The sequence below is a fragment of the Coregonus lavaretus genome (assembly GCF_964263955.1).
Source record: "Coregonus lavaretus genome assembly, chromosome: 7".
Classification (NCBI taxonomy): domain Eukaryota; kingdom Metazoa; phylum Chordata; class Actinopteri; order Salmoniformes; family Salmonidae; genus Coregonus; species Coregonus lavaretus.
In genome coordinates, this window is record NC_139994.1 from 26355770 (window position 1) to 26379960 (window position 24191).

General features: G+C 44.0%; 1 protein-coding gene across 1 annotated transcript in view; it reads left to right on the forward strand.

Moving 5' to 3' along the window:
• Positions 1-24191, forward strand: part of LOC311132476 (uncharacterized protein) — a gene marked incomplete at its 5' end in the record, with an annotated part of 85360 nt that overhangs the window by 58083 nt on the left and 3086 nt on the right. The window contains one exon of the mRNA XM_084165762.1: positions 13162-13295. Within this exon, the coding sequence (XP_084021888.1) occupies positions 13162-13236 (75 nt within the window). The 3' untranslated portion in view covers positions 13237-13295. The remainder of the gene's footprint in view (positions 1-13161; positions 13296-24191) is intronic.

Below are 24191 nucleotides of genomic sequence, written 5' to 3' on the forward strand. Positions count from 1 at the left end.
GACTTGCTTGGGCCAAGAAACACGAGCAATGGACATTAGACCGGTGGAAATCTGTCCTTTGGTCTGATGAGTACAAATGTGAGATTTTTGGTTCCAACCGCCGTACCTTTGTGAGATGCAGAGTAGGTGAACGGATGATCTCCGCATGTGTGGTTCCCACCGTGAAGCATGGAGGAGGAGGTGTGATGGCGTGGGGGTGCTTTGCTAGTGACACGGTCTGTGATTTATTTAGAATTCAAGGCACACTTAACCAGCATGGGTTACCACAGCATTCTGCAGCGATACGCCATCCCATCTGGTTTGCGCTTAGTGGGACTATCATTTGTTTTTCAACAGGACAATGACCCAAAACACACCTCCATGCTGTGTAAGGGCTATTTGACCAAGAAGGAGAGTGATGGAGTGCTGCATCAGATGACCTGGCCTCCACAATCACCCGACCTCAACCCAATTGAGATGGTTTGGGATGAGTTGGACCGCAGAGTGAAGGAAAAGCAGCCAACAAGTGCTCAGCATATGTGGGAACTCCTTCAAGACTGTTGGAAAAGACAGGGTTATACAGTGCATTCGGAAAGTATTCAGACCCCTTGACTTTTTCCACATTTTGTTACGTTACAGCCTTATTCTCAAATGGATTATAAGCTAATCACATTTACATAAGTATTCAGACCCTTTACTCAGTACTTTGTTGAAGCACCTTTGGCAGTGATTACAGCCTTGAATCTTCTTGGGAATGACCCTACAAGCTTGGCACATCTGTATTTGGGGAGTTTCTCCCATTCTTCTCTGCAGATCCTCTCAAGCTCTGTCAGGTTGGACGGGGAGCGTCACTGCACAGTTATTTTCAGGTCTCCAGAGATGTTCGATCGGGTTCAAGTCCGGGCTCTTCAGAGACTTCTCCCAAAGCCACTCCTGCGTTGTCTTGGCTGTGTGCTTAGGGTCGTTGTCCTGTTGGAAGGTGAACCTTCCTCCCATTCTGAGGTTCTGAGCGCTCTGGAACAGGTTTTCATCAAGGATCTCTCTGTACTTTGCTCCGTTCATCTTTCCCTCGATCCTGACTAGTTTCCCAGGCCCTGCCGCTGAAAAACATCCTCACAGCATGATGCTACCACCACCATGTTTCACTGTAGGGATGGTGCCAGGTTTCCTCCAGACGTGACGCTTGGCATTCAGGCCAAAGAGTTCAATCTTGGTTTCATCAGACCAGAGAATCTTGCCTTTTGGCAAACTCCAAGTGGGCTGTCATGTGCCTTTTACTGAAGAGTGGCTTCCATCTGGCCTGATTGGTGGAGTGCTGCAGAGATGGTTGACCTTCTGGAAGGTTCTCCCATCTCCACAGAGGAACTCTGGAGCTCTGTCAGCGTGACCATCGGGTTCTTGGTCACCTCCCTGACTAAAGCCCTTCTCCCCCGATTGCTCAGTTTGGCCGGGTGGCCAGCTCTAGGAAGAGTCTTGGTGGGTCCAAACTTCTTCCATTTAAGAATGATGGAGGCCACTGTGTTCTTGGAGACCTTCAATGCTGCAGAAATGTTTTGGTACTCTTCCCCAGATCTGTGCCTTGACATAATCCTGTCTCGGAGCTCTACGGACAATTCCTTCGACCTCATGGCTTGGTTTTTGCTCGGACATTTACCGTCAACTGTCTCGGAGCTGTATGGACAATTCCTTCGACCTCATGGCTTGGTTTCTGCTCTGACATGCACTGTCAACTGTGGGACCTTATATAGACCAGTGTGTGCCTTTCCAAATCATGTCCAGTCAATTGAATTTACCACAGGTGAACTCCAATCAAGTTGAAGAAACATCTCAAGGATGATCAATGGAAACAGGATGCACCTGAGCTCAATTTCGAGTCTTATAGCAAAGGGTCTGAATACTTATGTAAATACGTTTTTTATTTTTTTATTTTTTTATACATTTGCAAACATTTCAACAAATCTGTTTTCGCTTTGTCATTATGGGGTATTGTGTGGAGATTGAGGGGAAAAAAGTAATTTAATCAATTTTAAAATAAGGCTGTAACGTAGCAGAATGTGGAAAAAGTCAAAGGTTTTGAATGCACTGTACAGGTAGATATGTACACTCACTCACTCACTCACTCACTCATGTACACTTACGTCCATGGTGTCTCACACACACCGACACATAAACAGGCTTTCAGTATCAGTACTGGGAGGTTTCTGGTTATCTCACCTCAACCATAAATTTGTCAGTTCCAGTTAACAGCAGAGGAGCAATTAGGTCCACACTCCAAGGTGTACTCGGTCAACCTGTTACCTTTTAACCTCTGGGCCTTGCTTATAGAGATTTGTCAAGCCTGTTGGCATTCATGCCTCAGCTTGGGTACTGTAAGCCATTTAGTGATTGCAAAAGTGAAGATCCCCATCTCAAATGCCAAAACAAGACAGACCATATCAATCTCAGGCAGCCAGTGTAGATGAAGAGAGGATTATAGGGATCTTTGTCTCTGGCTCAGCCATGTTTTACAGGGAGCATGGAGTGTGTCTATGGGAAAGATGGGTGCAGGGATAGGGAGGGAACAGGAGGAAGGTAACGGAGAGATGGATAGAGAGATGTCAAGGTGAGTGGGAGGGCAGAGACGGACAGAGAGGGGAGAGGAAAAGAAGCAGAGACTAGTAGGAGTGAAGGAGAGAGGGAGCGAGGAGGAAGAGGGAGTGTTGCGTGTTTATGAAGTGTGCAGAGATGGTAGACACGCAACGGGGAGATTATCTGTCTCAAGCCGAAGGACGTTGACTGTGGCGTATTGCCACATATCTACCAATCTGTGTTTTTATATACACACACTCACCGCCGACACATACACACGCACTGCCTGAGATTGTTTTTGCCAACTATCTTATCTTAGCTTTGTCTGGAGTCTGGACAGAGAGGAAGTACAGTGGCGTTTGCAGGGTTGTTTTAGGGAGCAAGGTATGGGGTAACGTGTCCTGAAATGGAACCTATACTTTACTTTGTCTTTTTACTTCAATGTAGACTTTTTGCTCAAATTGGCCCCCAAACCCACATCGTGGAAACATGTTCAGTTGAAACCAGAAGAAAGCAGTTGTGACTGTGTATTCTACACCATGATGGAGGATGGGATAAATGTTCAATTGAAACCAATTTGGCACAGTACATTTTGTCTTGACAGAATCCACTACACCTCCTAAGTAATGAGTTTGGGAAACAATATAACTGCTCTCCTCAGATGATTATAACTGAAATCTATTGTGAGTCTTTTGTGGAACTATTATGGATCATATGATTCTGTAGGTTAGAGCATGGTGCTAGCAGGGAGGGTAGTGAGTTAAAGATTTCCGCAAGGGCCATAAGAATAGTTCACACCTACTCTCTCAGCCAATTTAGAACATGTCTCAAACTCCCCAGGAGCCAATTAAAGGAGGGCGCTTATTATTATGGGTGACAATTGTTTTGGGATGTTTTGGAAGCAATGAGGGTTGAGGCTGTGTGTCTGTCTTTCTCTGTCGCTGTCGCTGTCTCTGTGTCTTTGTCTGTGTCTGTCCTGTCTCAAGAGAGGACATGATGATTTAGAACTCCAGGCTCACTTTGTTATGGTTCTCTGACATCTTGGATTCACCTGTGGAAGATGTGCCATGGTTTGTGCTAGATTCATTTAAAGGAGCAAGACCAATTGTCTTCTTTATGGTTGTGAGTGCACATATGGACATTGTAAATAAATTATGTATTTACAATGTAGACCGGTATCTTTACCTGCATGTCTGCGTGTAAATGTGCACTCGTTCAGCATGTATTTAATGTACTGTAGAACATGAATGTCCTTTAAGTAACAACACATGCACAAATTAAGTATCATGAGTAATTGTCATTCATTCACTAAATGCATGCATAAACATCTCCATATCACTTTAAGAAACATCACAACAGCATTAAATATAGGCTTTCTGAGGCAGACTCAAATCCCAGTGATAGTTTCCCCTCAACCCCTTTAATTCACTACAGGCCATAATCTCTGCTATAGTCTTCTATAGAGATTTACTAAAGCCTGATATATCCTTAGTCGTTTACCAGGAAGTAGACCTAAATCTTGCACATCATCATAATAGCCATAGGCAGTAGGAGTTAGTCATCCATAGACTGATCTAAGGTCAGTTTAGCATTTGATCACTCATTTATTAAGATTAGGATGTGGAAAGGGTAAGCTGATCTTAGATTTGTGCCTAAGGGTAAATTGTAGTTCATAATAGCAATGTAGTTGTGCATTTGATAATGGGAAGGCTTAGTGGGTTGAGTTGCTAAAATGAAGCAATGTGTGAACTGGATTAGTGATTCCCATTATCTCACGTTATGGATTTTGGGGGTTTCTATACCCGTGATTTTCTATGTTATCCAGCTATTTTGATGACGAGGATCTTATGTAAGACGTACAGCCATTAGCCTGAAAATGATCAAGACAAAGATCCTGTGGAAGTGTTAGGGTTGGCCGGACCAAGCACTTGTACAAAGAGCACACACAACACAGTCATAGCTGATGTTTAGAGTGGCCAACTGAACAGAGTTTTGTTTATTCATATCAGCTGAGTGCTAAGAAAGTAACTGTTATTCAAATAGTCGTTGCTGAAATGTTCAATATGGCAACGAGTTGGAGTGATGAAAGCTAATGGAATAGAGTTCTTACCGTAGTATGACTCATCTGTGTCATCTGGCCAACAGATGTGGAACTAAGGGAAGTATTGTTTTTCCTGTGGGTTTGCTGCCCATGCACATAGTTGAAGGGGTGAGAGACTTTGGCTAGCCCACATGGTGTGCAGGAGCATCGGTTTAATGAGCTATGGAGTTTAAATGTGGCTTATGGTAGCATTCAATGAACTATACGGTGAAACACTGGGGATAATTCGTTTTTCATAGGATATAAATAGTTGTGGACCATGAATGTGTGTGTGTGTGTGTGAGCTGTGTACTCAAACACATTAGGTACACTGGCACGCAGCAACTCTTTTAATACAATACTTTATTATGAGACTTGCTCCAATGTACAGACATGTTATGCATGCCTACCCACACACAAATATTCAAAATATCGAATGATACACACACAATGTCCCTCTTGTGAGTAGTGGTTACATCTGAAACCATTCTCTGAGAATTAGACACACAATTCTCCAAAAGTCACAAAAGCACACACAGGGACACACACACACACACAGACACAGACACACACACACTTAGGCAGCGCCCGTAGACATCTGTAATCCGTTTGATCCAATTAGCACATTCCATCAACAGCCATAGAGGGGAGGAGGAGGCGGATGGAGGGAGGGAGGGGCGCGGGGGTGTTGTGTGGGCAACAACCACCTTGAGCAGTTGCTCCCGGCAACACAGAGGCACCCATGCCCACTCTGCCTCAGCGGTGGGTCTTCAATTAGTTCTGGCTGGCTGCTCGCTTGCTCTGTTTCTCTCACACTCCTTCTATCGCTCTCTCTCTCTGCCTCGCTCCCGCTCTGCTCTCCCTCGTTCCCTCTCTCTTTCCCCCTATCTCTTCATCTCTAACTCTCTTCTTCCTCTTCATCTCTATTTCGCTGCACTTTTCCACCCCTCTCAATATTCTCTCCTCCTTTCTTTACACTCGCTCTTCCCTCTTTCTTCTCATGACATCTTTGTTCATTCTCTCTGCACATCTTTTCAAAACTCCTCTATTGAACTGCAGTGTATGGGAGACAGGTGGCAACAAAAGAGCTTATGAGACCTTGCTTTGTTCATCTCCTTGTCACAGTTTGCCCCATAATTGGGGTTAATTGCTCACCTTGATTGACATTTTGTTCAAGCCCTTACTGTTGGAATGTGTTTATTTATTTATTTATGACCCCTTTTTCTCCCCAATTTCGTGGTATCCAGTTGGTAGTTACAGTCTTGTCCCATCGCTGCAACTCCAGTACGGACACGAGAGAGGCGAAGATCGAGAGGCGTGTGTACTTTTGAAACACAACCCAACCGAGTCGCACTGCTTCTTTACACAATGCCCGCTTAACCCGGAAGCCAGCCGCACCAATGTGTCGGAGGAAACACCGTACACCTGGCGACCGTGTCAGCGTGCACTGTGCCCGGCCCGCCACAGGAGTCGCTAGTGCGCGATGGGACAAGAACATCCCTGCCGGCCAAACCCTCCCCTAACCTGGACGACGCTGGGCCAATTGTGCGCCGCCCCATGGGTCTCCCGGTCGCGGCCGGCTGCGACAGAGCCTGGACTCGAACCAGGATCTCTAGTGGCACAGCTAGCACTGCGATGCAGTGCCTTAGACCACTGCGCCACTCGGGAGGCGGAATGCATCCTCCCTTAAGTCTGCTCCAATGGAAGAAAAACAGTTATGCTTATAGGAGAAATGGATGGACTGTGAGTGTCTGCCTGTCTGTCTCTGTGCCTATGTCAATGTCTGTGTGACTCAGAAAAATATTTGCAGGTCACTATGGGGTAGGTGAACCACTGGGGGCACCTGAGATGGACGCTCTTTACACGGCTTTAACATACCTTCAATTCCCCCTTTGCGCGCCTCAGCAAAACCCCATCCCTTTTAACTCCTTTTGAACACTTCAAAGGCTGATCAAATAAATTCTTCAAAGTGTATCCACAATGTATGTTGAGCTAAATGTAAACGTTTGAATCTAAACGTGTCAGAGTCAGTCGTGTCTGGCTTTTATCTTAGTTTGATCTTGTAGATGTCTTGTTTCCCGGTAAGAAACCATGGTATTGCACTCTACGTAGATACTTAGATGGGGAAGACACAAGTGTGACATTTTTTTATGTTTGTATCCTACAACCCGTGATGTTGTTTTCTTCCTATCAGCTACTGTGCAGTTTCTTTGAAAAGGGTTGCAAATTCGGAATATGAGGCCAAAGGTCAGACACGTGTACACTCACAAACACTTTACAGCCACAGACTGTTGTTTATTCCTAATCCCTCTATAACATACACTCCCGTAATCTGCCTCACAAAAGTCAAGCGTAATCTCTCCAATCCATCGTGTCTCTCTTCGCCCGGCCATTGTTTGTTATCAGGCAGTAAGCCATTCTGATTACCCAGCTGACGATAAGAGCAAAATCAGAGTGGGCAGTGAAAGCACATCTCGTCATCTTTGTGTCATCGCTACAGTGTGTGATCTCCTGCGACGTCCCAAATGGCATATCCTAGAAGTGTCACACAGACAGACAATCCCGTGGAAAACAGAGGGTTCCCGAGATTAACCCCTGTGGCACATCGTTACTAAATTGTATATGAAAACAGGCTTTATTGATGTTGGTGTGTATAGGAACGTAGTTTTAGCCTTCAACCATTTAGAACTGGGGCAGAGAATATGAGTACTGACCTGTCATGAAGCCTGCATATTATTAAACAAAACAACAGCTAATGTGTGAGTTGAAAATTAGACATGTGTAGAGTGTGTGTATCTGTGTGTGTGTGTGTGTGTGTGTCCGTGCCCTTCCAGTATGGCTGGTGGAGGGCGTATCGATCATTCCACCCGGTGTGCGGTGATGACTTTGATTTCTTATTACACCCTGTTAAAGCAGAGATCCCTCACCACCTGTTACCAAGGGCAACCAGCAAATGGCTTCAAGAGGGGCTGAGATGCATCATCTCCGTTGGACACGCGTGCACACACACTCAAAACAGACATTCTTTCTCCTCTGAGTCCCATCCAGAAAATATCAGCGGTATTGTATCATTAGAACTGTCTAGTGTAGAGTAGTAACATTCCTCCCATGATGAAACGCTCTCCGCCATGGTTTTGTGAGACATTGGGAATGTTTATGGTTATTCCTCAAGGATGTTCAGCACTCAGAAGTAAGGTCTTCTGTGACAGACTGGAAATGGCCTGATTGGTTGGGCGACAGGAAGAAGTGAATAATTTAATTTCTTAACAGGAAGTGAGGTCACACCTATTGATCACAAGTGATGGTTCTGACCTAACTGTCAGGCTGTTGGACAGAGCTGGATGAGAAGTGACAGAAAAGAAGACAAGAGACCGAACAGGAAGAGAGAGGGGAAAAAAGAGGGGAATAAAGTAGTGAAAGAATGAAAGAATAGACAGAACACTGGAGAGAAAGTGAAACAGAAGATGAGACAAGAAGAAAGTCAGGAGTCCTAATACAAACAGAAGGATCGGCGAGGAGGACATGCTTGAGAAAGTGGGATGGACATTTTAGAGAGGAGTTGAGTGGAAAGGAAAAGAGAGGAGGAAGGAAGCGGAGGTTCATTAAGTCGGAGAAGGAGTGGAGTCAATGAATCATGGCCTAACGAGGATGAGCCTCATTACGACCCAGTGTTGCCACGGGGATGGATTGAGAAAATGGACTCTGTTAAGGCAGGCCGGGATACTCGTTAGAACTCATTTATCATTGGTCACATAATCATGTCTGCTAGCGTTCAGGCCCAATCTCCTTGAGGAGCCGTCTTTGTTCTTGAGGGACACATTGAGAGAAGTGTACATGTGGTTTATGTCAGATTGAAGAGGAGATAGGCTTGAAGATGAATGAGAAAATGGGCACCTCGGAACGAGGAACTCAAACAAGCGGGAAAGATAGGTGCTCCTACACCCAGCCATGTCACTTCTGAACATTGGACTAATCCAGAGTAAAGTTTCTGGAGCACTCATTTGTCTTTGCACTCACTTTAGTGGAAGTCTGACAGACTCCATTAAAAAGTCAAGATAGTTTCTCTAAGGGCTCACTTGATGAAAACTTGTCCATCTTGTAGCCTTTAAAAAAAAAAAAAAATCTGATGGTATACACAGCATTGAGCCTTATAATTTCAAAGTTGAAATGCGTTAATTAAATGGAGATGAACAAAACAAGTTGAACATAGACACTGTCATCACACAAGTTGTTATTACCTGAATAGTTGTATTTTGTAAGTAAACTTGTACTGATAGCTGATAAAAAATCTAGTATGGCTCAGTTTAGTCAGCTGGAGTGTGTCCAAGTCTACCCAAAGACCGTCTCTTTTTGCTGATACAATTTGGCTTAAAAACCCAAGATCAGATGAACCCTCTCTGAACTCTCTGTAGTGACTTTGCTGCAAAGTATAAAACACGCACACACCTACACACACCTGTCACTGCATCAGCCAATTGTAAACCCATTATAGGACTGCAGCCTCCTTTCTCAGAACGTTCTTGTATGTAGTTTGTCTCTGTCTCTGTCTGCCCTCTTTCAGCTGAACTTTTCTTCAACGTCTCTGTCTCTCATCGTATTTTTTCCAGTCTTCCTTGCTTTTTTTTTCTCTCTGCCACTTAGTCAACCTTACACCCCCCCCCCCCACATCTACTATTTAAGTCCATTGCATCATTCTTTCATATTTCCATTTTCTTTACCTCTGCATCACCCCATTTCTGCCTGCTCTTATTCTCTCCCTCTCTTCCTTTATTTATTGGTCTTTGTCTCAGCTCATGGAAAAATCCAGATATATTCACTCTAGATTTGTTGGACATGAGAGGTAGATGTCACAGGCACACCCTTTTACACAATCACGCTCTCAGATTGGTGACCTATTTTAGAGGATTTTCCACTGCCTTGCCTAGAGTGAAACTGGGAATCAACATGAAAAATCGCTCCATTACCCAAACGTTCCGTCTATGAGGACAGGCAGTATGTCTTTGGAATGGCTGGAGATATGACCAAGCGAGCTGCATTGATCTCTGTCCTAGCATTCCATAATTTTCTCCCAAAGTCAAACCGCTCTCAATAAATCTCCAAAATACATCAATGGAGTAATTAATTGGCCAAACACATTAAGCCATTGAAAGACCAACTCTGGACAACTGCCCGGCGTCAGCCAAACATCTAATTCATCCAGTAATCAAACAACAAGACAGATAGACAACTTGATTAAGCATGCATCAAACACTCAATGAAGTTCTGACATGATGTACTAAAAACCCATTGGCAGTGTAAAAAGATCATAAAGAGAACACCATTATCATGGGACAAGCAATATAAACAAAGGCATTTCTAAAATGAAAGGGCAATGGAACGAAGAAAGAGGGTGTACTTTGGGTGAAAGTGATGGATAAAGAGATGGTAGATCAACAGAAATGCAACAACTAGGCTCGTTGTGGAATATAAAAAAAATATGTATTACAAATCCTGACTCAAACAGAGGAAGGCGAGCTGACGGACAGATTGAGAATGGGAAAGGCAGCAGAGGGTGAAATGGGCAAAATGCCAAAACAATGGCAGATCAAATCAGGATAAAACCTTCCAAAACATTGTTTTGTTGGAGAAAGTACAAGATAAAAAGCCAGTGACAGGATAATACAGCCGGATGATGGATCATAACAATAGGGCCATTACAAGGCCTGAGGGCTTAGAGCCTTTGGATTCGTCTCTTATTCGGCTTCCTATTGGCTTGGTGGTCTCTCTGGGTTGCCGTTGCCACGGTAGCAGGTTTGCTTTGGCCTCACCTCAGTGGTCATGTTCGTCTCTGGTAAGATTAGAGAGCCTCAGCCAGTCTCCTGTGGGGCTCCGTTGTGTGTTTAACTCTTGAGCTCACGCTCGTTAGTCAAATTAGTAAAGGTTATTTAACAAAAAAGGCTACTTTTAACATTGATTGTTTTTGTTTAAGATGGTCATCTAATAGCTCATTAAGCAATTATGTTATTGTAATGATAGTTCTTTACTTAAATTTTTTTGGAATTAAAATAGTTACATTTGCCGACAGCCAGATTGTGCCATCATTTTATGATACAGATTTATTTACTTGGATGTCGTCAGGCAAACCTAATGCCACTGACCGCCATTTCCCACTAATAGTGGACCATGTTGAGGTCATCATTGAGGTTTTGACCGTCATCCACTCTTGGCTAGGGTTGGGCGATATGGCGAAAATATCATATCACGGTATTTACCCAAAAAACGGTATTTGACTGTATTTTATGTTTTTGAATAATAAAAGTTCTACATTTGCTTTCTGAGTAGTGTGTGTGACCCTAGAGTGGTAACACATACATTCTAAGTGATTTTCTCCATTCTGATTGTTTTATACTGTTCAATTCAACTTCAACCACATTCAACCAATTATTTTCAGCATTTTCATCAATTTCTGCATTTCCTGCACTCATTTGAGATCATTTCCACGCTGCCGTGTAGGGCTGCACAATATTGGCAAACAATCTAGGCCATATTTTTTACCAAATGTTGCAATTGCAATTTGACTTGCAATTTAGAGCAAAACACTTGGGTAAACTGTGGAATCATGGAAATAAAACGATTATTCTAATTATATAGTTAGAATATAAAAGTGGGCACTTTGAATACAGTGTTGTTTGACATGACAACGAATGAAAATGCCAGGGAGGAGTTATTGTGACAGGGTAGGAGCCAAATTGTTGTTACGTGTTTCCTAGAGGACCCTATAATCTTTGGGTAAATTGAATGTATTCTCTTAGCTACTTCATGTAGCTAACATATTCATGCTTCGTGTATTCCTCTTTGATTTAGGAGATACTGTTGCACAAACAACATGCTGATTTACAGTGGGGGGAAAAAGTATTTAGTCAGCCACCAATTGTGCAAGTTCTCCCACTTAAAAAGATGAGAGAGGCCTGTAATTTTCATCATAGGTACACGTCAACTATGACAGACAAAATGAGGAAAAAAAATCCAGAAAATCACATTGTAGGATTTTTAATGAATTTATTTGCAAATGATGGTGGAAAATAAGTATTTGATCAACAACAAAAGTTTCTCAATACTTTGTTATATACCCTTTGTTGGCAATGACACAGGTCAAACGTTTTCTGTAAGTCTTCACAAGGTTTTCACACACTGTTGCTGGTATTTTGGCCCATTCCTCCATGCAGATCTCCTCTAGAGCAGTGATGTTTTGGGGCTGTCGCTGGGCAACACGGACTTTCAACTCCCTCCAAAGATTTTCTATGGGGTTGAGATCTGGAGACTGGCTAGGCCACTCCAGGACCTTGAAATGCTTCTTACGAAGCCACTCCTTCGTTGCTCGGGCGGTGTGTTTGGGATCATTGTCATGCTGAAAGACCCAGCCACGTTTCATCTTCAATGCCCTTGCTGATGGAAGGTGGTTTTCACTCAAAATCTCACGATACATGGTCCCATTCATTCTTTCCTTTACACGGATCAGTCGTCCTGGTCCCTTTGCAGAAAAACAGCCCCAAAGCATGATTTTCCACCCCCATGCTTCACAGTAGGTATGGTGTTCTTTGGATGCAACTCAGCATTCTTTGTCCTCCAAACACGACGAGTTGAGTTTTGACCAAAAAGTTCTATTTTGGTTTCATCTGACCATATGACATTCTCCCAATCCTCTTCTGGATCATCCAAATGCACTCTAGCAAACTTCAGACAGGCCTGGACATGTACTGGCTTAAGCAGGGGGACACGTCTGGCACTGCAGGATTTGAGTCCCTGGCAGCGTAGTGTGTTACTGATGGTAGGCTTTGTTACTTTGGTCCCAGCTCTCTGCAGGTCATTCACTAGGTCCCCCCGTGTGGTTCTGGGATTTTTGCTCACCGTTCTTGTGATCATTTTGACCCCACGGGGTGAGATCTTGCGTGGGGCCCCAGATCGAGGGAGATTATCAGTGGTCTTGTATGTCTTCCATTTCCTAATAATTGCTCCCACAGTTGATTTCTTCAAACCAAGCTGCTTACCTATTGCAGATTCAGTCTTCCCAGCCTGGTGCAGGTCTACAATTTTGTTTCTGGTGTCCTTTGACAGCTCTTTGGTCTTGGCCATAGTGGAGTTTGGAGTGTGACTGTTTGAGGTTGTGGACAGGTGTCTTTTATACTGATAACAAGTTCAAACAGGTGCCATTAATACAGGTAACGAGTGGAGGACAGAGGAGCCTCTTAAAGAAGAAGTTACAGGTCTGTGAGAGACAGAAATCTTGCTTGTTTGTAGGTGACCAAATACTTATTTTCCACCATAATTTGCAAATAAAATCATTAAAAATCCTACAATGTGATTTCTCCCGGTTATCTGTTTATCCAAATGTTTGAATGCTGATTACATTATCACTCCCACTCTGTCTCCCTAACCACAATCACAAACCCTGGGTGGGACAGTCAGAGGGGTGAAGTGAAAACAAGATGGGGCCATTTTGTTGTGTGTTTATAAAAGTCGACATTTCTGATTAAATGTTGTTCTTGTTATCACAGGACTTTGCTGAGGACCACTCTGCGGGGGTCCACCCCCACCTCCCACCTCCCTCTCTTCTTCCTGAACCTTTGTGAACGTCAACGATAGTGACTGATTGGACGCTGCACCTGCCTGTCTCAGCAGATTCTAGACTGTGAGTACCAACTAGTTTCTCTCCTATTGCAAGACATGGTTAGATTTCACTTTGAGCACTTCTGTTCTCAGCCCAGCCATTTTGATTTCATAATGCACTTTACTCGATCAGCAAAGTTCCAAAGCCAAAGTATTGTAATCCCCCTATAGCAATGCCGATCACAACCTTGATGCAGTTACTGGCGCAATATCTAAAGTGGCACCACTTGTATAAGCTCTGGAGACATATGGTTAGCTAAGTCCATTGTGTGTGGCCCTAACAATATTACTCTGATCTCTCTCAATGTTGGCACTAGGGCTGGGAATTGCCAGGGACCTCACGATACGATATTATCACAATACTTAGGGGCCAATACGATATGTATTGCGATTTTATACTGTGATTTTATTGCGATTCGATGTTCCAAACATATTGCTCACCATATGTCTGCTGCAGAGGGACTAAAAGTGCTGAAAACAAATTGGCGCTCTATTTAAAAAGAAGATGGAGAACAAGCTATGAAGGAAAAATACTGGAGTTTTGGTGCAACCAACTAGCGCAAAAATAATATTGCGATTATTGTCAAAATGATACGAAATATTGTCAAAAATAATGTCCCAACATGTAACTATTCATTTCCCCCCCCCCATCACTAGTTTGCACACGCAAGGACGTGGCTGCCCAATGACACACAGGCACACAAAGCAGCACACTTCAGTGTCAGCTCTACTACCCCATTGCCCTCAACCTTCGTTAAGGCCGTTTGAGTGACTAGACGGCCTTGGTTAGCTAACGGGCTGTGGATAGGTTATTTTTGCGGACAGACGGGTCTCCTCGCAGCTCTTGTCCTCCTATCAGCCATGTTGGCAGAATCCTTTGTGTGGGTTTGAATGGGACTGCTGCACTTGTAGGTGTGCCGAGGTCAGCTTTGTACAGGGAATGTCGCTGAGAGTAAAGGTGAAAATAGACACGGTAACACTCAACAGAGGTGTGGGTAGACCATTCAGCCTAGGTGTGGGGAAACCCTGTTAGTTTTGGGCGTGTTGACGAGTTGTCAGTCATTGTGCCACAGCAATTAATTTTAGTCAGTATTTGGATAGAATGTTGGCTCACCTGAATTTTCAGCTGTTTTGACGCTAAATCAGGCTACTGGAAAAGCATGTGAGATGATTCTCAAATGTAATTGCAGGGGTAGCCTTTCCTCACTCACACCAAGTTGAGTGGTTAACATAGGGTCAGTTTTAAATAATTTGAAAATGGGGCATACCTTAAGCCAAAAGGGGCGACATTGAAATTATACCCAACCTGTATAGAATGTCCACTTTGTACATTTGATTATGGGGTTTTCACCTGTCCTCTACAAGGTTTTCAATCAACGAGTGACTTCCTCAGAATGCTTCTACTGCCTCCCCCCTAAATCTAGAATGGAGGATACCTTATACTGGTACTCCGCCCTTCCTGAAAATGTAGCTACAGCAAGTAAGGTGGGTTCTGAGTCGGCTTCACGGCAAAAAAATGTGACACAAATCAACGTTCCTCCTCTCCTCGGCTGCGATCGATGAGGCGGGCAGGGGAAACCATGGGAACTGTCGCCGTCTGCCTTCCTTCCATCCCTCAGAGGAGGAGACTGTCACAGAGTCTTAGCACATCGATCCCCAGGTGACAGGCCAACCATTGGGCTTAATGACAAAATGCTCACAATGCCACTACCGCTGTGTAGTGTTAAGTGAAATTTGTTTGCGTGTTTTGTCCAATAACCCAAGGGGAGCGCAACATCAATCCTTATTTATACAATACTTGTTTCATGCTCATCATCTAATAGCTCAGGTAGATGGAAAATGAGGAGACCGTATTAAAAGGGCCTGTCTTCTGCCCGGGTTTCCATCTGAAGAGTGTAACCGGAGTGCTTTGGATCATTTCTAAAGATCTCTTTCTACTACTTTCTACATGCCTTTGGCATGTTCTTGATAAGTGGCTAAGGAGCTTTTAACCAATCAGCATTCAGGATTAGACCCACCCATTGTATAATTGTGAATAAACACCAGCCCCACATATTCACCCCCTATTGAGGAGAGGCCACCGCTGAAGGTTAGAAGACAAAAGCTCTGTCAATAACACTCAAGTTGCCAGGACATAGAAACGTCAAACTCCATTTAAATCAAAAGAGAAAGAGCGGAGAGAGGGAGAGTTTAAGGGGGAGGATGAAGACATGGTGAGCAGAGCGAACGCAAAAGAGCAATGAGAAAAAGAGGAGGATGACATACAGTGGAACAGGGTGAAAGAGGAAAAGAACGAGACTCTACAGAATAGTATAGCGATAAGGGAAACGAGAGCAGTCACATTTTGGCTTTCGATTCATGTGGTAAGATGACATCTCGGGCCACCGATGTTGGTTTAACAGGCACTTAGCTCTCACACTCTAGCACCTGGAGCGCTCCCATTATGCACTTCTATGCTAACACAGAACAGCACTGGAGGTCAAAGTATCGATTCCCCAGCAGCCGGCTGTCCAGGGAGAGAGTGACCGCAGAAACCCAGCTCTGGGATGTCCTCACCATGGGGCATGACACAACCTTTTTCTCAAAGTGCCGCAGAAGGGAGACTGAGGCACTCCGATTGCTTCACACACACACGCATACATACACACACAAATGCATACATCCACTTGCTCTGACAGAAACACACACTGACACACACCAATCACTTGAAATCTTGCTAAAGTCTGACAGGGCTAGTTGTTAGGTAGTATGCCCACCAGGGAGCAGAGCCCAGAAAGAAAAGCACTTCTGTGATTCAAAGCCTTCTTGCTTGGGAGTCACTCCCATGTCTCACTATTGCCTTCAGCCCCCCCCCCCCCCCCCCCAATTATCACTGTGTCAGCCGGTCCAGCCGAGTGACAGGGACACTAAAGACTAGTCTATTTTTAGAAGAAAGGTGGCCACAGCTTCTGTCCCTATGGACTCACAGACACACACTGACAAACTGTCAAAGGAGACTGATGAATGCGGAAAGGTATAGGAAAATGGAGCAATCGATGGGCTCACAGAAACACACACTTGCTGTACACAAAGAGATACACACACACACTTTCTCACAAACAGTAAGGCTCAGAGACGTGCACTCTCAGGAAGGTTGCAGTATCGGTTGGGTATCGGTAATTTCAAGAGAATGAGAGCTTGAGAGGACGGTCAGTCCTTTCTATCTATCTATGATAGCTCTACTATCACAGACAGTGTTTTAAGGACTCGTGGTTAGAGACTTGGCTGAGGACAGAAAGACAATGTCATCCTTTGTTGACAGAGTTAATATGCCCTAGATGAGACTGGTACAGTAGCTGGCTGCTCTGAGGAGGATCACTGTGTTTGGAACTGTCCTGGGATCAGAAGCCAGGGTTGTATAACATAACATTGTACGACATGCGTGGTGTTAGAGGCTGTTCTGAGTACCGAGTGATCAAACGAAGTGGACCAAAGCAGCAGGGGGTAGGCCAAAATGAGAGGGGAGAAAGCAAAGTGACATGGGGAGAGAAGAGAAGAGAGAAACTACAGAAGTACAGCTAAAAAGACTATGGCGATTCGAGTTCAAGAGACATTGAGGAATGATCCGAATTTGAAAGAAGGATGATTGAAGAGAGAGAAGCAGAAGAAAGAGCGTTGGGAGAGGGGGGGGTAGAAAAATGTCAGAGAAGGCGAAAGTGAAAAAAATAGGAGGGGGGGGGGGGGGGGAACGAGGGACCCTCCGGTCCTGCTTCACATCTCTCCCTGATGAGTGAGGGCCTATTTTTAAAACCCTTCATCTGTCTAATCATTCCTCGGAGTTCTGACGTTTATCTTTCGCCTCTTTTCTTTAGCAACCATTACTCGTTGTTTGGCATCCTTGTTTTCATTGAGAATCTCTCTCTTTCAAACAGTTTACTAACAGTCATCAAAAAGAATGGAGGACCAAGGCACTCTTCATATAATTAATTAAAATGCCTTTATTAGTATGGCATGTTCAATAGAAACAAGTTTTTTTTTTTTTTATCTGACGCGTTTCGGCTGCATGGCCTTCCTCAGGGAGCACAAATAAATAATACAATGTCCTCTTTTGAACAGCTTTTCCAATTATCCCTAATTTGAATTTGATTTGTGTACCTTAGTAGCGCTTCCCTTCCTCCTCTTTCTACTAGTTTACTAACAGTCTCTTGCCCTCCCCTTTATGTTTTCCCTCTGACAAGCGAAGAGGGGAATGACTGATGCGATGTGAAAACAGAGGTCCCCCTTTTATTTGAAGTTCATAAAATAATCATGAAATGATCAATCTGAATCATAGTGACTTGATCGTTTCGTGGGCCCTGCTGTCTCTCTCTGTTCTTACATTTGCATGGAAGACACTTTAGAGTGGCTTTAGGGCGCCAATGATGTGGACGTCGATTAAGGAAGCCCCCCCGCACCTCTCTGATTCAGAGGGGTCGGGTTAAATGTGGAAGACACATTTCGGTTGAATACATTCAGTTGTGTAACTGACTAGGTATCCCCTTTCCCTTTCCCTTCTAACTTGTCCATCTTGAGGGCTACTGGCTTCAAACATATAATACATATAATGTCAATACCCCCAAACCCCCCCCCCCCCCGGCTCCTTCCTCCAGGCAACGTTGGCTCTTTCTTTCCGCTAGCTATTTGTCTGATGCAGCCCTCCCTTGTCCCCAAAGTGGTTCTGCTTGGCGACTTTGGAGTCGCCTGTGGAAATTCCACAGATGGCAGCCAAGAGCGACAGGAAGGGCAGAAATACAGTTCAGGAAGGGCAACGGAATGAGACGCTAAGACCACAAAGTGTGTTTCCAAGGAGCCCGATAACAGAAGGCTTATGATGCCATGCCACCTCCCCTCTCACTGTACTCTATTTCCCAAAATGCTATGCCCTCCGGTGCCGAAGAAATATGAATGGGAGTGAATGATTGATATGAATAGCATTGTGTTGGTCAAGTTGGACACAGGCGGATATGTACACAGTCACACATACGCATGCACTGAGAAACACGCACGCGCACACACACACACAGCCAATGGCTCCCCCACCCTTCATGAGCGATGCCTCTGCAGCTCTCTACTGCACACAGAGTAATGAGAACTTCAGGTCTGTGGAGCCCAGTGCATTTATCACATGCTCACACTTAATGGTCTCTGCCAAGACTTAGCGCCACGCCTGCTAGCCGCCCGCTACAAACAGGACTGTTTGTCTCCACCGTCTCTCTGCAGCTGTGTGTGTGTGTGTGTGTGTGTGGTTGGGAGTGTACTGTCTTCATTGTTGATTATCACTCTCTCTTTCTCATGTGGTCTCTCTCTAATGCACTCCTCTTTCTTTCTATCCTCATATCATCCAGCTCTCTCTCTCCATCCCTCCCTCTTTCTCTCCCATTTTACTCTATGTGTCACTTTTCTAGGAGAGAAGGTTATTTTGGTGTTTGTCCTTCAGCGTGACACAAGGCACACGCAGTGAAAGATGGCTGCTGGATTAGTTGTCATGATGAAAGCTTATCCCAGTTTTTCTCTCACGGTCCAATGCCATGTTTCAAGGCACTCTATTTTAGAGTGAACACATTCTCTCCCTCTCGCTTTCTCTCTTTCTTTCTTTCTCTCACACACACACTTTCTTTCAAATTCAAATTGCTTTATTTGCATGAGAAACATTGCATAAAAATTGCCAAAGCATCAATGTATACAATATTTAAAAAAAGAAAGTTAACACTTTCTCTCTCTGTGAAGGACTTTTAAGAACAAGCATTCACACAAAAAGTGAATTTCTTTGTTGTATATCAAGACAACTGAACAGATATGATTTGTGTTATCTGTAGGCTCCACCAAATTCAAATCCATTTTAGGCCTATTGAGCCAGAGGGATGATCTTGCAATTTTTATCGGGTTTAACTCTGATCAGCCATTTAACTGGTTTTCCTCTCACCTAGAGACCATTCGTGATAAACAGTCTTTGACTTGCCATGTGTTTCGGTTAACAACACGCCTTGCCAGTTTGTACCATGTAATGTATGTAAGGTGTCACAGCAATGTAAGAGCAGACACAATGATGAAGTATTTCATCGCAGCAGAGAGCGCCAGGAAGCGAGCAGGTGAGGTCGTGGCATTTTACGTTGCCTAGCGCTGTATTCAAAATGGAGGGCTTAAGAAGTGCACAGAAAAATTGATTCATAATGTGAATTTGCATAGACTGCGGTGAAATGGAAAATCACTCATACATAGCGATCATTCTATCGGGAAGCGGTGAGCTCTGCTTTGTACCTAACCCTCTCCTTTCTGCTTTACCTCTTTATCCTGGAGGAAAGGTAGTGCGGTCTGTACAGATGTTTAATGGCGCCTTTGGGATTCTCCAAAGCCTCTTTGTGAAAATACATTACTACAGACTCAACCATGGCTGGTCTTTGATTCCTGCATATCCTCCCCGCTCTCACATTCTCTGTTAGATCAGTGGTCAGGCCGTTTCTGTATTTTAATGTGTGGCAAAAAGTTATTATCCATCATTTGAAACAATGTGTTTTATGGGCTTCCCTCTTTCATCTCATGTTTACTAGATTTGGTTTCTTTGTACTGTCTCCAAACAAAACAAGGCTATTTATTTATATTTCTGTGACAGAACAGGCAAATACCTCTGTTGCCAAGCACAAAAGCCTTGCCTTGTTAAGTGTGAAACACCAAACAAGCATGGCTGAGAAAGAGAAACTGAGAAAATATGCATTTAGAATCGCTCAGTGTTTGTTCGAGCTTTGAGTGTTTATGAAAAACAAGGAGATAGCGAGAATGAGAGAAACCGATAGACCCGGTGAGAAAATGAAAACAAAGACCCGTTGAGAAAAACTAAGAAAGAGAAAGGGAGACCCGGGGAGAAAAACAAAGCACATGCACAAGACAAGACACAGACCTCACATTATCCTAAAACGATCCCGTCTGGACCTGGTGGTTTCAGGTGTCCGTGGTAGAGCTGACACTGTGTTGCTCAGAGGAAAACGCTGGTGCTCATCTTTAAAGGTCCTCCTAATGATCCCTGAGGGCTGCTTGGCTGGGCTCCGGCCCTCTGTGGGGAGAAATGGAAGAATGAGCATAAAAGGAGCCGCCGCCCACCAAAGCCGCTGACCACTGGGATATTCCCAGGTCGCACAAGGGTTCCGTGACAGATCTTGTTTCTGCCGCCAAAGCAGATACTTGGATTTTGGCAGGTGGGTGGCGACTGGCTAGGAGGAGATTGGCAGCTGACTTGCTCATCAGAGACCAGGAAAGAGCAGTGTAAGGCACACACACGGAACTGAACACTGACATGTAACAAATACACAGCTGGCCACTGCATCAATTCACACACAGCCACTGACCTATAGCAGTAGATGGGTACTTCAAGCTTCATTCATGAAGATTACTCAAGTTCAACACGAGCAATGGTCATTACCATCTAATCAGTAATCCTGTGGAAAAAATAATTTTTGTTTTGCATAGAACATGCAGCCATTGATGTGTGCTACGGACAACATTGATATCTCCAAGCACAAACAGCATGCTCGGAATCAGAAACGTATGCAATACCATCAATTATTTTAATGACCACCCATAATGCAACTGTGTGCATTTAGATGACATCACAGGGCACGTGTGCTGCATTTGTTTAATTTTCAGGCTCAGGTTCATTCAACCCATCGTTAAATGGACCCATGCAGTATAGAAATGTTAAACCTGATGTTTATATGCCTGGATCTTGGATCTGTCAGTCGATATATCAATGCCACACTTGCATTTGGAGCACTTGGGGTTTACAGGTCCCAGTACAGTTGTAAAAGTGTATTTGAATGATTGCCAAGCGCCACACACACATGCCACTTTGCTGTGTGCGTGTTTGATAAGCCCTGAGTGTAATATGTTAATGCTCGCTTCAGATTTTCCACTGATATTCTCAACCTTTTACAGGACATTATGTTAATTTAGCGAAATGCTTCGACATGTCCTCACACACAGGACTAGATAAGCTTGTTAGAAATCTTTGGGAACAGACTAAAACTCCTCTTCATACTCCGTCAGAGTCTGTTGCTAACATCGTCATGCCAATGCTATCCTTCCTATCCCTTCATTCATGCTCTCTGCCAGTTGAGATCTGGCCATTCCAAGGCTAATTTGCATTCTGCTCGGGTAGAGTCTTGTCAACACACCTCGTCTCTGCTAATCTGTGAGCCACAGTGTCTGCCAGGGTCCTGTAAAGTTCACTCATGTTAGCGGCCACCAGCACCATAAGGGGCCCACCACAGCTTTTGACAGAACCTTTAGGCTGTTGAAAGATTTCCTTGGACTGGGACTGTCTGCCACGGGGAACTAAGGGCAAGAGAAATACACCAGTACGTATTAGAAGATGACTTTGTTTTGTCACATGACACTGAGATTTTGTCTTTCTGCTTTATCCCAACTATTGCTTTGTGAGAATTTTTTTTATCTCGACTAGGGGTTGGAACCGGTTCAGAGAACAGAACAGAAAACCGTAAAAGAACGAAATTGAGGAACAGAATCAGAACCGAGAATGAATGTGATCTATACTGTTCCGGAACAGAACCGTTATTTTAAAAGCATCTGAACCCGTTAATAACGTTATTTTACCTTCCGGGCATTTCTTTTTTTTGTCCCACAAAATACGCAACAAAGTGCCTATGCAAAGCCCTCACTCTGTCACTCAGAAACATATTCCAGTGTCTACCTGCCAGCTGGGAATCTTTGGTAGTGTGTGTCTGCTCCCTCCGAAGCATAGGTTACTATAGCCTATTGGCGACGTTACAAGCGTGATTCAGAAATTAGATTTTTAATTAGAGAAGAATTGATTAACTTTTTCAATGCTAGGTAAGGATACTATAGTTATCACGTTTCACATTGGATTTATTAACTATGAAAAGCTAAGACGCATTCAAAGTTCCTCCATAGAAGCCGCTCCTAGGTAGGTATAATTCTGTTGGCCTAATTTAGATAATGCATGTCATAACAAGATGCCCAACACTTCAAGCCAAGCCTCCTCATCCACCCTCTCTCGCTCTCTACCCACCCGCAACATTTCAGTCACGTCTTGCGGCGTACACTTGTCTGTCCATCACGCATATAAACAACTAGGCTATAGCTTGCCCGCTCCATAGCAAGCTGTCTATCCGCGCTGATTGGTGAAGAAATGTAATGTTGAGCTTAATGTAAAAAAAAAAATGATTTCAGAGGTTTTAAAACTAACAGAAAGGAACTATATAAATAAACTGTTACTTTTTGGGGGTTTGGGCCTGTTCAGAACTTTATTTTTCTGATCGGAACAGTGGAACAAAAAAAAAAAAAGAACGAAACTATTGGAAAATAATGTAGGTTCCAACCCCTGCTCTCGATTGACCGTACGTATAAGCTAGGCTTGGGCGACAGGCTTTGTGACTAAAAGATAAGGAGCAGTTAGGCCTTGATAGCATTAAAATAAGTCAACACATAAACTGCAGATTGGCCAATTGAAGGCCAATGATTACGTTAAGCCTCAAGGTGGTCTTTCCAAGCAGTGATAGTGACAGGTATTCTGTTTACAGTACCCTCAGGCTGGCCCTCTCCCACTTAAGATTACGTACTTAAGCCCTGATCACCACAAATCAGATGTAAGATTGACCTTACTTACGCATATAGCTTTTCCCCAAGGTCTTTAAGCCAATAGAGTGGCAAAGCCCCCCTTTCTCCTTCCTTTGCTCCTGCATTGTAAGAACCTTTCACCCCCTCAACACACTACAGCCCAGAGGTCCCAGACATTTTATTACAAGAGGCTTTTTTCAAGCCCGCCTGAGTCCACTCAAGCAGTGAAGAGTTAGTCTTGGTGTTGTGCTTACAGAATCTCATTGTGGACCCTCAAGGTATAGATAGCATTGCATGTCCTGAGGTGCTGTGTTTACGCTAGCTTGGTTTTGTAGTGTTTGCATTGAAAAACTGTAGCTGATGAATGAATAACAGTGAAGTAAGTATGTGTGAATGAACATTGGTTGTCATAGTAGGGAGTAATCTAATGTTGGATGGAATGACACACACCCACTGTTGGCGAGCTAGTCAAATAGGAAGACTGCCTGTACCGGAAAAAGTTTATTTGTTTTTGCCGGATGCGGAGCTCAAATTTGTCTCTTCCCCTCTCTAACTAACAAACTCACAAATGCCGTGACTCCTTCATGTAGTGTGGTCACATGATGCCCTCCCCTACTATAATTGTTGCCTTTGACTTCAAACCAAGGGTAACTCTCAGCCTTGGCAGTAATATGGTTCGCAAATGAGAGGAAATGAAGCAATTCACTAAACTCTAAAGTCTCTAGATCTAATAACAAACATGAGGGCAGCGACCCGTGTTGTGGTGTGTAGATCGGAGACTGTTTGGCTGTGGGTCATTGTAACCCTTTTTAACCAAGGCACCGTTTTAGTCTGCGGGAAACAATCCTTTATTTATTCCCCCGATTCCATCGTTTTTTTCACAGAGCAGAGAGTACAGTCCTTGTAAAAATAAAAAAGACTGAAAACAAGTTGGACTGGTCCCTCGAAAGAAATGACACTGTTTGAGGATCCACATTCCCTTGCATTGACACAAACCAAAAGTGCAGAGGATGTTTTGAAACTATGAAGTACATAAGAGGTTATGTGTTTAGGTAATTGTGAAGCTGGTGGACACGTGCGGAGTGATTTTCATGGACCATAATCAGTCTCAGCTTAAGTGGGGTTTTCCCGATTGCTCCAAAACCCCTGGTGTGCACCGTTGACCGCAGTGAGAGGGTTGAGAAGTTGAGCGATAGGGTTACCTCGGGTGGAATTTCAGGGGGAGAGCTAGATCTCCTCTTCCTTTTTAAAGCCTGCACATCCTTCCGGGATTTTGCTTTATAGTTCATTCCTGCAGTTGGTCTCCTTTCCA